This window comes from Tachysurus fulvidraco, chromosome 8 (genome assembly GCF_022655615.1).
Source record: "Tachysurus fulvidraco isolate hzauxx_2018 chromosome 8, HZAU_PFXX_2.0, whole genome shotgun sequence".
Lineage (NCBI taxonomy): Eukaryota > Metazoa > Chordata > Actinopteri > Siluriformes > Bagridae > Tachysurus > Tachysurus fulvidraco.
Window position 1 is genome coordinate 11,469,372 of NC_062525.1, and position 15,278 is coordinate 11,484,649.

The 15,278-nt window shown below is 37.9% G+C and overlaps 1 protein-coding gene across 19 annotated transcripts in view; it reads right to left on the minus strand.

Moving 5' to 3' along the window:
* The window catches only part of svila (supervillin a), a 64,863-nt gene that overhangs the window by 22,328 nt on the left and 27,257 nt on the right, over positions 1-15,278 (minus strand). For 12 of the 19 annotated variants that reach the window (XM_047817722.1, XM_047817723.1, XM_047817709.1 and 9 more), the window contains exons 3-14: positions 13,945-14,036; positions 12,398-12,464; positions 12,083-12,228; positions 10,650-11,313; positions 9,011-9,082; positions 6,048-6,929; positions 5,498-5,659; positions 4,936-4,970; positions 3,854-3,918; positions 3,562-3,698; positions 2,121-2,216; positions 679-928 (exon numbers count right to left, since the gene is read on the minus strand). In XM_047817722.1, the coding sequence (XP_047673678.1) occupies positions 679-928; positions 2,121-2,216; positions 3,562-3,698; positions 3,854-3,918; positions 4,936-4,970; positions 5,498-5,659; positions 6,048-6,929; positions 9,011-9,082; positions 10,650-11,313; positions 12,083-12,228; positions 12,398-12,405 (2,517 nt within the window). In that variant the 5' untranslated portion in view covers positions 12,406-12,464; positions 13,945-14,036. The remainder of the gene's footprint in view (positions 1-678; positions 929-2,120; positions 2,217-3,561; positions 3,699-3,853; positions 3,919-4,935; positions 4,971-5,497; positions 5,660-6,047; positions 6,930-9,010; positions 9,083-10,649; positions 11,314-12,082; positions 12,229-12,397; positions 12,465-13,944; positions 14,037-15,278) is intronic. The other 7 variants (XM_047817716.1, XM_047817720.1, XM_047817715.1 and 4 more) reach the window with 6 other exon arrangements.

Below are 15,278 nucleotides of genomic sequence, written 5' to 3' on the forward strand. Positions count from 1 at the left end.
TGCTGACTACACCACAAACCTCCTCACCCATTATCAATACCTGACCACTAATTCTGTTAGTTAAAATCCCCACAGCCACACTAAAATCTAGTGAAAAGACTTCCTGGAAAAGTGGATGCTGTTATGATGGCAAAGCAGAGGCTAAATCTATGTTCAAAAAATGAAGATGAATGAAACGGTGTGTTCAAAAACCCATATGGAGGTGATGACTGGGTGTTCATAATATTGTACAAAGTGTAGCTCTAAACTGCCACTGTAGATCCAAACCAATACTCGTATAGTTGTGGGAACACAAAAACCACTTGTTTGGCAATGACCTTCTCTGGCTTTAAGACCTGTAGAAAGAATGTGGACTGAATGAAAAATCTGTATGCATAAAAACCTAATCATATAAAGGAGCTGGAAACATGCAGCATGGAGGAGTGGCTCAGTATCCTCTACAAGTAATTTCACACTTGAAAGAATTTACAGGAAGAGGTGTTGTTATGATGTGGCTTGGGGTGGCTTCACCTGGTATTGCATGTTTTTATGTTAATTATAACTATAGAGTCTCACTTATTTTCATGAAGGGTAGCAATAATTCTGGAGAAGACTGTAGGTTTCCTTTATTACTATTATACACATTTAAGGTCCATCTATAACAAACCAATGATGTGAAAATGTAAAACCAGTCCGTACCTGCTCCACCTCTCCAGGTATGATAGGCTGGGTCTGGTAGCGAGCGTTAGTACGCCGTGCCCGGGTGTCTCTGTGGCGTACGGAGTGGACACCAGACTGCTGGGTAAGTTTGTTAAAGATGGCCATTTTCTCTGCCAGGCTGAGAGTGGAGAGGTCAGGCTCCTCCTGGCCTTGTTCAGCTGGGTGCAGCTTTTCCACCTCAGCTGTCTCCTGCAATCTGGCCTCTCGTGCTCGCTCCCTCACTAGAGAGCTAAGAAAGAAATTGCAGCACAGAAAATATGTGAGTGAGAAATAGGGAAACAAAAAAGACAGATAAAAAAGTAAAAATATAAAACTGAACATTGCCTGAGGCATGCACTGACTGTAAAGGAAACACTAGACAAAGGATTTTTTTAGTCCAGCAATGACAGTGCAATATAATACAACCAACAATAAAGCCACATTCATTTTACACAAAACTTTAAAATCAGGACAGTCTACTTTCATAACGATGTTTTAAACAATGTTTATGCACATGTCAAAATGAATGCTGCTCTTTATGGACAGAATGAAAGAGTGCATGAAAACTACTGTGACAGATATTCAGTGTAGCAGAAAGATTCGTAATGTTACAGCACAACCATGCAGGTCTTACTAGAGCCTGAAGAAGTATGCTCTCAAAGCAGGACTGTCTCAGACATGTTTACAGCACAGTGAAAAAGTGAAGAATCTGTTCATTTTCACAAACCACATCTGTGCTTATTTAAGGTATCAAAAAAGGTCAACCAGTTTGTTAAAGATGTAGATGTCAAATGACTTGTATGCCATGTTAATATAAAACAAACCAGGGGTCTCTTTTATAAAATCTTTTTGTAATAATTAATACTACTACTTCTACTACTTCTACTACTACTACTACTACTAATAATAATAATAATCATTACCACCAATGTCTACAGAACATTCACAATAGCTAAGATGATTAATAAATGAATGTGTTAGGAAGTGGAGTGGCTTTACATACTCCAAGTAAAACATTAGAGAAGACTCTATAAAAATTAGCCTTCGTTATACCCCCCCCCCCCAATAAAAGTAAAGCCTTTCTTTATAAATGAGGCCCCCTACTTTTTAAAAAGAGTAGTGTACAAATTTTTAAAAATTGGCACTACTTGTTCAATCCACACGAGGGAGCACTGCACATACTGTACACACAGTTCATACTTAAAAATAATACCCTACTAAAATAACAGACCTTTCACTTCTTTTGCTGCATCCAGACAACAAAGCTGTCTAGTTCACATTACAGAGCATGTGTTAACTGCTGTGCTATCTACATGCTTAATGCGATGACATTTAGACACATTAGTATCTATTAGAGTGACCATGCCTCTTCTACACACACATTCACACATGCTCATGTGTAGGTGTGTGTGTGTGTGAGAACAAGAGAGACGCCTGGGTACCTGTGTTGGTTGACTGTGCTGCTGACTACAGTGGGACTAGGAACACGTGTTACTGAAGAATGAACAGATACAGTCTGTGACAAAGGACCAGGGGAACTTCACAGGACAAGAAAGGAAAGAGTGAGAAAATAAAAAAATAAAAATAAAAAAAAAGGAAGAGAAGAATCAGAAATAAGTACAAAGGAATGTGACTGGTAGATTTGAGCAAATGACCACAGACAGTCTGAAATGGTGTCACAGCACAGCAGACAGGTCAGTGTAAGGTAAAAGTCAATAAAATTAAATAACTACCTGGTCAAATAAATTCAGCACAAATAATGTGCACACAACTGAATAGCAGAGCCATTTGTAATGGAAAAAGTAATGATATTCCAAACTCTTAAACTTTTAAACTAACCTACAGTTAAGGAAGCTATCATTAAAAAGTACTTTGCACTGTATGCACTTTAATAGGAACAGCTTTACATCAAATCCTTAAATCACTGATTAATTAGCAGACAGTCACATGGCATTAGTACAATGCATAAAATCATGTGAACATTACTTGAAGCTCTTGTATCTACATCAACCATCAGATTGGGAAAAAACTATGAACTCAGTGATCGGACCATTTCGGATCAGAATGTTGCTGCCAGACGGACTGGTCTGAGTATTTCAGAATTTGCTGATCTCCTGGGATTTTCAAGTACTGGAAAAACATTAACTGTCCAGTTTTTGTAAATCTGTGCCCACTGTACCCTCAGCTTTCTTGGCTAACAGAAGCAGGATCTGATATGCACTTCTGCTGTCGTAACAAATACACCTCAGGGTTGTAAGCATTATGCATGATGAGATGCTTTTCTGCTCACTCTGGTTGTAAAAAGTGCTTATCTGGGTTACTGTATCCTACTCGTCAGCTCGAAGCTCTCTCAACACCACACCATTTCCACCCACTGTTTACTGATTGCTTTCGTTTTTTTTTTTATAATATTCTGTAAACTCTAAGGATTATTCTGCATATGAATTACAGAGGAAATTATGAAACTCAAACCAAAAAAATCAGACACCAATAATTATGTCAACAAAGTCAAATTTTCTTCCCTTTTCTAATGTCTAATGTGGACAGAAACTGAATCCCAGGTTATCACCAGTACACTTTTTTAAAACAGAAAAAGGTGACAAGACATATTTTTTAACCAAATATTACACATTTAATTTTTTTTGGCACGGCAAACAAAAGTATCAGTACCTTCATCACTCATTCTCTGGCTCTGTGCTTAAAAATGTAAATATTGCTAAAAATATTCTAGCAAAATCTCTACTAAAATCTCTAAATGTTTTTGCCACACTGCTCATTTTTAATTGTTTCTGTAAAGCTCTTACTTAAAAGACACACCTACTACTGGAGAGGCATGAAAGGAAAATGTGTTCTGTGATCTGTGCTTTGTGTTTGTCTTCTTACGTAGCGGCAATGACAACTTCCTCTGATGTGATGGGCTGGGTACGATAGCGGTCCTGACCTCTTCTTAGTCTACGTGCTAAGGCAGCATTTTGGTTGTGTGCCTTTAAAGCTGCACCATCCACACTTTTCTCCAGCTCCTGAAAGTAAAACACAATAAAACCTCCACATGAAAAATGCAAGATAAATGTCTTCCCATTGCTCATAATTTTTATGAGCTGTGTGACAAAAATGTGTACATACTTTTGAGCATACCAACACACAGAAGCAGGCAGACACACATTCACACACATACCCTGAATAGAGAGCGTTTGGCAGCAACACTCATCTTTGCTCTCTCATCCAACTTCTCCTCATCCACTGGGAGAAGAGGGAGAATGACCAAGAAAAAAAAAAGAGAGAGAGAGAGAAATCAAGTTGGAAGGAATATTCGTGAGAACAGCCTTCTCAAAGCAAATACCTCACAAAAGCAACACAAAAAGTGCAGCACACATGGTGAAAAGATTTCAGGCACAGAGAAACACATTCCTGCACTTCACTCTCAAACCAATTACAGGCAAATTATTTCTGTTGTCAACAAGTGGAGGCCTTCTAATTAGGTCACTGACCATAACCAGCTGTTACAAAGCTGCAGGCTACTGCAACTTAATTTGGACAAGATCTCAGACCAGCAGGTGGGACGATACTGTAGTTCTGACATCATCTGTAAAGAATGGTTATCTGACACAGCCTCAAGCTATGGGAAGGAACATTTGTTCAGATACAGTGTTTCAGATAGGAGAGTGAGCTTGCGTGCTGCAATTCAACGGCATATAAATATTTTAATATCCCGATTTAGAACTGAGGGGACTGGTGAAGATTTGAAAACTTAAATAACTAATAATACATAATTTTTGACCAATACTGAGCTATTAATCTTTGATCGAGAACTATGAGCAAGTAGCAGTATCAAGAGAACACCTAGTCTGACGACCATTCGAAATATTTTGCTTTCTTGCCAATCTCTGCGCCACAATATCATTATTATAAACATTATTGTGCCTGGACATCTTGATCCTATTGCTTATAACCAGAAAACAGCTGTAAGTCTGCAACACTGATGAGACTCGCAGTGCCATAACTCATTCAGCAGTGTACACAGATCTGAAATCAAAGCAAATTTCTTGATGGCCTGTAATCAGGTTACATCATCCTGTTTGAATAAGCAATCCTCCCAAGTGTGCTAACAAGCCGAAAAAATGCATTTAAAGACTTCTTTTAGAAGGAGAGTGCACAAACAAATCTTCTTTACAGACAAAAAATGAAAAAATAAAGAAATAAAAACACAGTTTATGTACTGCAACAGTTCCAGATTAACTAAAAACAATAATAAATTACCTTCAGTGATTTGTGGTTCTGGGATCGGGCAAGACCTGTGGAATGCACAAACACAATCTTAGGACATTCAAAAGCTCCCCAAAATATCAACTTAATTCAGGCGTTGCAAGCTAATGACCTAATCAATAAGATGGAAGAGGACAAAAACCTGAAAAGCTACAATATAAGTAGTCAAGTGAGCAATCAGCAAGCTTTAAACGGACAGAAATGAACAGGAGAAAAGAAGATTAAAAGCAGAAGCAATTGATGTTAGGCAAATCACATGCGATTGAAGCTAAAATCCAAAAATAACACACCAGAGTACTACAATGACCCTTACTAAAAAGCATTGGAATAACTGCTGACAAATATTATATTGATCACTGGTCTTTTAGTAATGTGATTATTGTGGGTTTGTTGGTGAGGACGAATACTATGATTGGGAACCAGTGGTTAAAAAGGCAAGCCAACCTGCTCCTTACAGGATGCATCACTCAACATTCCATTCAACAGAAGTACAGATCATGTTTTATTGCAACATTCTTTATTGATTATGCATGATCAGTTCGTTCATCGACCCCACCTATCAGATTCCTGCCACTCAGAAGATGTGACTGGCTGAGTTCTAAACCTCTCAGAAGTCTTTCTAGTCTCTTTCGCATGGGGCGATAAGTACCGCCGAGGCCGACGGGAAGCTCGCTCACTTCTCCAGGGCACCTCAGTGGACGCAGGAAAGCGCTCTACCCTACCACAGCAGAATGGAGTAAGCAAAGAGAAGCATTGGATGAAGAAAAAGAAAACTCACATCAATGCAGGATCAAGAAATCCAGAAAAGGCTGAAAAGTTACAAGACACTGGGCAATAATTAAAAGGGCACTTGTATTTCTGGCCCCAAGAAAGAATAAAATTAATGAATGACTCAAGCCACATTGCAAGTCTGAGAAGAGTTAATAAGAAACTAATAAAGAAACCACCAATGGTTAGAATTACTTCAGTTAGAACAGCAAGTGGTTAATTTCAGTTTTATTGAATTCTCTTGTTGTTTAGGAGGTTAATGAAAGCCATTTACAGTAAGTATCGGTTAAGGTTAGTCCCAGAAGTACACGGAGCGGTAGATTCAAAGAACAACGTACTGTTCAGATTTTTGGGAGTTTGTTGCACTCTCGAGATAGGAGTGGCGCAATTGAGCTACAGAAACTCTCATGTCCACTGGGGAATGGTCTCTGGTGGCCCTGACCACTTGAGGTACAGCCTCTCTGTTGCGAATGGCTTTCTGGCTAGTAGTTTCAAGAGTGGTTTGAGGTCTGCCTGAGGCTGATGGGTATCGACTCATTTGTTTGGTTGAATCTGGAGCCCATCTACCACTTGTTGCTGGAGAAGAACCTTGGATGCCTGATGGCTGATAGGTGGTACCATGTTGGTTATACCAGCCATTAGGTGCTATCTCTTGGGCCTGCCTGGCTCTCGCATACATTTCTTCAGTTGCTTGAAGTCGAGATACATGTTCAGTATACTCCTCCCTCTGTGACCATCGCCCCTGCCTTCCTCTAGATTCTCCTACAAGGACTTCCTCTTGGCTTGGTGCAGTGCGCACCTGGTGGCGTGCCGCCAGATCTGTATCGTAGGATCTTCCGGGGTGAATGTCATTGACACGTCTCTCTCTCTGACTGATCTCAGGGGTCAAAACTGCTTTCCTTTTCTTCAGAAGCCCCTCTGCCATTGAAGGACTACTTGTTTTCTCTACCTGCATTTGAGCATCTTGCCAAACCTGGGGGCAAGAAGGCTCAGTGCCAATGGAGAGGTAGCCACGGCATCCAGGGTCCTGATTCTCAGCTTGCCCAGAACGAGAATGGTGCAGCAGTGCTGGATGGTAATGGAAGTGGGATTTTGGTTCTTCCTGGTGGGTAGTGGAAATCTTTGCATGACTGCGGTACACAGGGTATTCTGATGGGGTACTGAGTTCTGCACTTTGGTGTGATGGCCTATCATGTGTCAGTCTCTCCCTGACTCTGATTCTTCAAAAGGAGATACAAAAGGTTAACACGTTAGAGAATGAAGGAACTGAAACAAAAGAAAAGAAATCACTGCACAAGGATGGCAATGACGAATTCATGTTGCCCTTTTTTCTGCTCTAAATTGTATTATATGTATTAAGGCTTGGCTGGATTTAGATATAGTTCCGTTACCCTGATAATCTATGGGAAAACATTTAGAAGAATTCATCATCCCTGTAGCAGCAGTAATGAGAAACATGCTAGAACTGAAATAATCTCCAGACATACTATAATGAATACTTGAAGCTGAAAAAGTGAATGTGGATTTAATGACAATTGGCAGCAGTATAACCAGAATTTCATAGTTTATTTTTTTAATATAACTCATTTTAATCATCATCCACCATAAGTGGATGAAGAATAATGGAGATGTACCTTTTGCCTTTGGCTTAACAAGGATGTCTAGAAGGACATGATGCATTTATGCATTAATGAAGCACTTCATAACAAGATTTGCTATAATCTTTGTTATTGGACTGTTAATCTTAACAAAAACACCTTAAATAATCAAAGTTTGTAGCAGATGGCATAATTCACTTAAACTTTATTTTCCATAAATGCTCTTTTTGTTGGGTGCTTCACGTAAGCAGGTTTCCGCATCATTGGATGCATTTGTTAGTGGTTAGTGCATTGGAGGCAGCTAAGTGTTATAATATTGTCCATAGAGAAGTCTCTGCCTGTATCACAGCTCATTTGCTAGCTCTTTTATACTCGGAGTTAGTACAAGCTTCATCCAAGTCTCAGATAAGCTAATGATTCACACTCGCAAAACTAAACCGATTAAACATAGATAATTTTTTTTCTACATGCCTTTAAACTGACACCTAATTAACAGTCTTAAAATAATGCTTTATACAGTATAGCCAAAATAATGGGCGGGTTAGTGATTAAGAAAACCTGCTTAGACTTAGATATAGATTAATAAGCTTATGAAATCCTGACACTAAATATACCACAGGACATTCCGTAAGGAACCTTAAACCAATTAAGCGTTTAGTTAGTCAAATACAAACCATTGAGACCGCGACAAAGTAAATATATATTTTATATCCAGGCACTAAACCCACATGTGATTCTAAACAGAAGGGTCTATTATGAGGAGATACTCAATATGTTGAGAAAATAACCCAATTCTTTTCTTAGTCATGGATTTAAGAATATGGTGTAGAGTTCACTGACTCATTGCACCAAATACTTCACTCTGAATGTTGAAATACATTGCAAATCTTTCACCCCGTTGGCTCTTTGGGATTGGCCAAAACGAGGGAAGAGATAAACACCACCACACTTACCAGACTAATGGATAAAAACCACAAAATTATTGACAAAACTGACAATTTGTCAATAAAATAAGCATTTGGAAGTTTGGCATTGAGCATTTCAAGTCTCACAAACCAAGTGAAAAGAACATTAGAAGTTTAGATTCAATTAAACGGTCAAGAAACACAACAGCTATAAGACATAAGTTATGCTTAAAACACAAAACCACAAGGAACAATCTTCTATGAAACAAGGAGCAATTAATGCTTGTTGGATTAACCGGTGCATTAAGACAATTAGTGACTATTGTTTATTTTTGTGCTAATGTGGAAGCTAAAAATGAACCACACATTGAATCAAGAAAGAGAACCAAACAAAACAGGACTGAGGGGAAAAAAGTGCATCAGGGATCACTATGAGTAAAGCAATTAGAGGCCCAATTCAAAAATTTTAATCCAAACCCTTCTCAGAGCTATAACCATAGGAAAATTTGTAATTATTATTATTATTATTATTATTATTATTATTATTATTATTACTACTACTACCACGACCACCAACCATTAACTGATTTTCTGGAGTTTCTCCTTTAAAAATTCCTTTGATTCATCCTGTTAAATAATTAAGGAACAAACCAGCTTAAGTGCTCTGACTATTGAACTCTATGTAGACATCCTGGATCTAAGAGAAGGGGCTAAAGTCTTTTGAACTGGGTCATGCTGTTAAAAGCAATGGGAATTAATGGAGGTGTATAATGACACACTGATCGTCCCAAAAGGTACCTGGAAGGCCAGTTGATTGGGGAAATGGTGTCTCCTTCTGAATCAGTCTGGAGTGACCATTGACTATAAGCACTTAATGTAAAAACAAGAGTGAATGACCCACTCAGTGTAATGATGAGTGATGGAACGGCATACAATAATGCATACAAAATATGCCAGCATAATGATTCAAAACCTGACTTACAGGTACTTTATAAAGTGAACTGTAATGTAAAGAAAAGTAGTAGAAATAGTTACATACTATTGTAATTAATTAATTCTAATGACTGTGTATACATTAATTGTTGTGAAAACATGTGTGCACCTGTGTATAGCATGACATACAACATAAAAGTAACACAAAACTATTGTGGCTGTGCATTTGAAATAAACAAACAAACAAACAAATAACAATGAACATATGTCCTCACAATGACATGGATATATGATGTGAACAGAAATATGTTATATATGATATGATCTTTCACCCTCACAGCAACCAACCCTTCAGCAATGACAGTAATATGACACTAACATGACAACATGGGATGAGAGGCTCTGCCAAGTTATGAAATCTCACCCTGTGCTGTTGCTAAAGTTTTAAGGTCAAGTCCTAACCTTCACCCAAATGAATCACAAAAAAACAACAACGATGACATGTCTGAACTGCAGCAGGGTTCAAAATGTCTCAAAGAAATGGTCACTCAGGCTTGAACATTTGTTAACTCAGTAATATAAACGGCATAATCTAAAGGTAATTGAAAAATCTACCATGACATTCCATAGTAAGAATTACATGTACAGAAGGTAAACTATTATTAATTTAAAATCCCATCCATGCCATTTTACATCCGTGATCTGAATCCATTTTTTTTGAAAATAAGAAAAGAGGAAATTCCAAATTTGTGAAAGCAACATTTAACAGAATTACTTTCTTTATTATAAGCAGGGGCACAATGCACCGGTTATTATTACTTTTTCACTGCCCATGGGCATACGTTGAATAGAATTTAAAAATAATTTTCCTGTGATAAATTCACCACAATAATGAGGATAAACTTTTGAACCCAAAGGCAAGAGCAAGATCACAGAGTAGTTCATGAGAAAGTAATCAAATTTGCTAAGAATGTTAGCTACCGTTGTACTCAAAGCATTCATACATTTCATTTCATGATTTAAAAGAAAGTTTATTGGATATATCACTTCCTTTAATGTGTGGAAAGAAGCAACTGGAGGTGTGCATAGAATGCATTGGACATTGTCTCAAGAGTGCAGAAAAACATGATGGTGGCCACCAGCTGCCAGGCGAGTGGCTAAAACACTACTTTACACAAAAAGCTCTCTCCACTTCAGTATTTGCATGATCCAATATGATGAGATGAACAATATGAACATTTATCCCAATTATGCCAATGTGTCTAATCAAGCAAAGAATGGCAGAGCAAAAGCACTGGGGTTTTGTATTGGTTACATTCATCATAAAACCAGAGCAAGTTAGTTTCCCGGTTACATCATTTTTTTTTAATGTTCTCTCATCATCTAAACTTTTGTGCACTGAAGGTGGTCTAAAGCACCCATATAAAAACAAAAAAAAAATCTACCAAGGGAGTACCAAATAAAACAATACAGAATAAGTGAGGAATAGCAGTGCTGTGCTTACCCATGCTTGTGAAGGATGTTGTGGGTCGGCTGGTCACTAACTAAATCCCCAATAGAAGCCACTTGCTTGGCAGGTCGACTTGCTTTGGGTGAGTCAGTCACCTCCTGTTCCCTTGGGGCTCTGGTCTCCCCTGAAGTGTCTATGTAAGGGGCAGAGTGGTCTGGAACTTCTCCTTCTCCGTGCATTCTTCCTCGATCGAGTGCCCTTTTCTGGTTTTCCAGATTCATCCTCCTCTCATGCTCAGAGAAAACCTCACCCATCTCCCTGCTGTACTCCGGCTCCACATTGGCCGAAGCAGGGATTCTACTTGCCCGAACGTTTGCAGTGTTGGCATTATGTTCCACCTCATCTTTTCCTTCCACTTGCCCCCTGTACTGGCGCTCTGAGCCCTCAGGGTCCCGTCGCATTCTGGAGTAGTCTGTGTCTGCCTCTTCATCCAGTAAGATGCGGTAGCGCTCACAGAGCTGGCGTCTGCGTTCGGCCTTGTAGCGGGCAATGCGATCAGCCTTAGACTCCAGCTCAGCTGCTACAGCAGAACCGGGGTTATTAGTCGGCTCTGTTTGGGTCATGCATGTCTCCATTTGGCTCCGGTGTTGGGACACACTCTCAGAGCTGTGCGGGTCTGACATTCCAGACTCATCTTTGATAAAGTGCTTAACAGAAACTGAATGATAAAGTAAATTACAGTATGGTTTTAACTTCATTTAAACACCACAACAGGAGGAGAACAAAAGCTATTAAAACATTTTAATCAAACATGCACTTAAAAAATGAGCAGGGTTGCCAGGTCTACTGGCAAATCTAGCCTTGTGGTCAAAAAACTCAAAATGATCGACCAAAACACTGAAATAATCTATAATATCATCCAATATTTTCAAAGTAAAACCCAAATAATTTTCACACTTTCATTACCTCCAAAAATTCAGTGCATGTTGTAACGTGTGAAATCTATTTTCAAGTCCAGGAAAACAATGACGCTGTTAAACAGGTTGCTCTAACATTCGCTTCAACCGAATGCTAAGCTGCAGGCTAAGCAAAGTGATTGATCAAACGCAGGTTGTTTACAATTTCCAATTTCATGAAGAAAAATGTTTTATGATCAGCATAAAGACAGAAGGTTTTTTAAAAAGTATATACATGAGCAGTACCTTTGTGATGCGAGTTCATTTTTATACAAAAATGGCTATTTGTTTGCGGGTATTAATAGACGATAATGTGCCATGCATCTGAAAAGCAGTTCAAAACTTGAGGCACGAAAAGAAAAAATTGAGGGGGAAAAATGAATAAAACACGGTTCAAAAAGAATTGTTCAAAATAAAGAAAATCATGGACCTGGCAACCCTGATATTAATTCTACTGATTATCAATAATTACTCAATAATAATTGTGTGTAACTACTTTAATATCGTCAGTACCATAGATACTTCACGTACCGGCGCATGGGTCACACAAGTCATTGGCACGAGTGTATCTGGGAGTGTCTTCCTCCAGTAGCCGATTGGTCACCAGACCAGCACTTGGAAGCGAGAACTGAACGTCGCTGTCAATTCCTTCCAGCCGCCGTGCAATTCGTTCTTTCCTAAAAGGAGTAGGACGGATGGATACAACAGACCGCTGGCATGAAACAGACACATAAATACAGACAAGCTTACAATATAAATCTTCTGCAAGCTTCTAAATTTATGAACATGAGCACCTTACCCATAAACACTGGCTCTGTAAAGCAACAGTTAATTAAAATCTCTCACCTGTTCATGTCCCAGCAGTCACTTTGACTATTACTGATGTGCTCAAAACGTTTCCTTAACTCTGAGACTGCAAAGGAAGATTAAAATATTACATTAATTATTAAGCAAATGAGAAGTAACAAGTGACTAGATGAAATATTTAACCGGAAAAAAAAAATTCCCATAATGAAAAATAATTTACCTCCAAAGTAAATCAGCCTGAAACTAACAAACATTCTGAATACAGCAGAAACATTCAAGACCTCAGACTTTCCTGGCTTTCATAGTCACAGCTGCTGAAATGAAGCTACAAAAAAAAAGCCTAATCCACTCAACCAAACATATGCTGAGTATTCTAAAAGTAAAGCAGAAAAATCCTTATTGTATTTTAAATTGCATCACTTGGTTGAATCTCGGCGTGTTAAACTGAAGTGTTCGATCTCTAACCATTTTTTAGTATCTGGCTGCATTTTGGTTAATGTTACATTTCTGGCTTTTAAAACCAATGTTTCAATATTGCATCTAAACCATCAGCTACAGTCCTGTGGGTTTCCCAACTCTAGATAGAGAAACTAAAAAAATTCAATGATTAAGATAAATACATCAGATTAGGCTAAAAAGCTCAGTGATTAAGGTTACAATTAAACCATTATATCTTTACCTATTTTTGCAGAAAGTATATTTTTTCATTTGTAAACCAAGCCCCAACACATTTAAGCATGTAAGAGGACTTCTTACCTGATGGCTGATGCTTCTGTGACAATTCAACCAAATTCTGTTCTACCGTAATTACACTTTAGTCTTTCCCACACAATATGCCTGTGTGGAACAACAGGTGGCTCCCAGCCAACCAAAAATAGGCCATCACCCTAAACAGAGCTCAACCCCCAACCCTGCTCTTACCTCATGGCCAATCAAATATTGTCCCAAAACACTGAACTGATAAATGTAAAAAGACTTGTCTTTCATTCTATACTTCAAAGGTTGAGGCCAGGATTAAAAGGTACTAAACTGTGCTATTGACTGTCATTGGGGTAGAACAATGAGGATAAAACTGTTAATATACATCTTTATATAATAACACGAGGTACAGGTTAAAAAAGGACCACTGATAAAAGATTTTTAAAACGTGTGCTTTACTTTGAATGAGCTTTTACATTTTCTCTGCTCGTAAGGTAGGATTTTACTTTCGTGTCATATCTCAGTTGGATCTAGATTCCTGCACCTCCCCAAAAGAGTTTTTAGACCGATGGTATTCTTAGTCTGTGACCTAGTGAACCAGTATCAGGATGTGTTTATTGATAAGAGACTTCAAAGCATTTCAGTAAGCCAAACTAGATAAGAGCATCTGCCAAATGCCATAAATTTAAATGTAAAAGATACATACTAAAAGTTACAAAACATGTCGGTAGACCCCTAGTGACAAGGAAATACAGTTTGGTATCTTTATTTCCACAGAGTGTAGGCGCAACAATGAAAAGCAAATGGATCGTGCTATAATGAATAACAAAACAAAATAATCACGGCTCATTTCATCCTGTCAAACTATGCAGAGATTTTGCAATCACCTTTGGGTAGAGAGACAATAGGACTGACATCAACAGTCTTGGTGGTCTGGGCAACGTCGTCTTTATCCTCAGATGAGAGCTGTTTCTGAAAACTTCAGTGACAGAAACCAGAAGATTAAAGAGTTAAATCTTTTAAGCTAAAAGTCACACAATAAGTGAAACGCAAGCCAGCAAATAGTGAAAGTCAGCACAAAATTTGTGCAGGAAAAAAAAAGTCAGTGTCATCGTTTTACTGCAGAGAGGAAACATTAGCAGAAGCATGTCCTGGTTGAGGAGCCTGAACACTGTGGAATTCTATATCCAGCTAACAATAGTGTTGTTTCCCAACTATATTACTATACTGTACTATAAACACCACAGTGGCCGCAAACAAGGTCACTGGCATGTTCAGGGTTGCACAATGAAAGAACAAAAACTAATTAAAAAAAAAAAAAACAACACTTTTCAAACAGCGAACACAATATGCACCCTGTTTATGAGCTCAGAAAATGGTACAAAAACATTTTTGGGTGGATATGAAAAATATACAAGAGGGAAAGAGAAAACACACGACACAAACGTTCAAACAAATCAGATCGTTTACTTTAAAGAAACACACTAGACAGGATTTTTGGTAATGCTGAGCAGGGTTTTCTACATGATCAAAGCATTTATCAGGATTAGCAGTACGGATAAAAGGTGAGCCATTGTTTATCTCATCTAGCAGAGTCTTACATCACAACTATAAAAACAAAAAAAACAACTAATTTTTGCTGATAATGCCCTGAGTAATTGTATTATTTGCACAAATGTTTGCTGTAATTTCTAATATCAAGATATATTTCAGTGACGTTTTTCCCAAAAGAAATAATTGAGATGCAAGATCCAAGATGAAGCTTGAGAGATACAGATATACATTATTGGGAATAAATTGTTAGCACCCTATTTCATGGTGCTGATGTTTATTTTATGAATTCTGCATTAGTGCAACAGTGGAAAGGTTTTTTTTTAAATATATTTTGATATATTTTTATATTATGTAATGTAATGAAACAGAAAAATGGTTGTATGCCAGTAAAGCATACATAATATGCAACAGAACAGGTTTTGCATGCAAAAAAACAAAAAAATAAATGAAATAAATAGAAGCAAATGCAACAGTTAAAGTCCCATTAGAACGGTGGCAGATTCTCTAATATACTGACCAGCCAATTGTCTTAAAAAAGATTACTTTGTTTAGTTTATTACTGCTTACTACATGTTAGCATCTTTGTTTTACATCATTTTATACATAATTTCTTTAGGAAGTGACCAGAAAACACACACCCAATAACAACAACATTAACTCAGAGGTT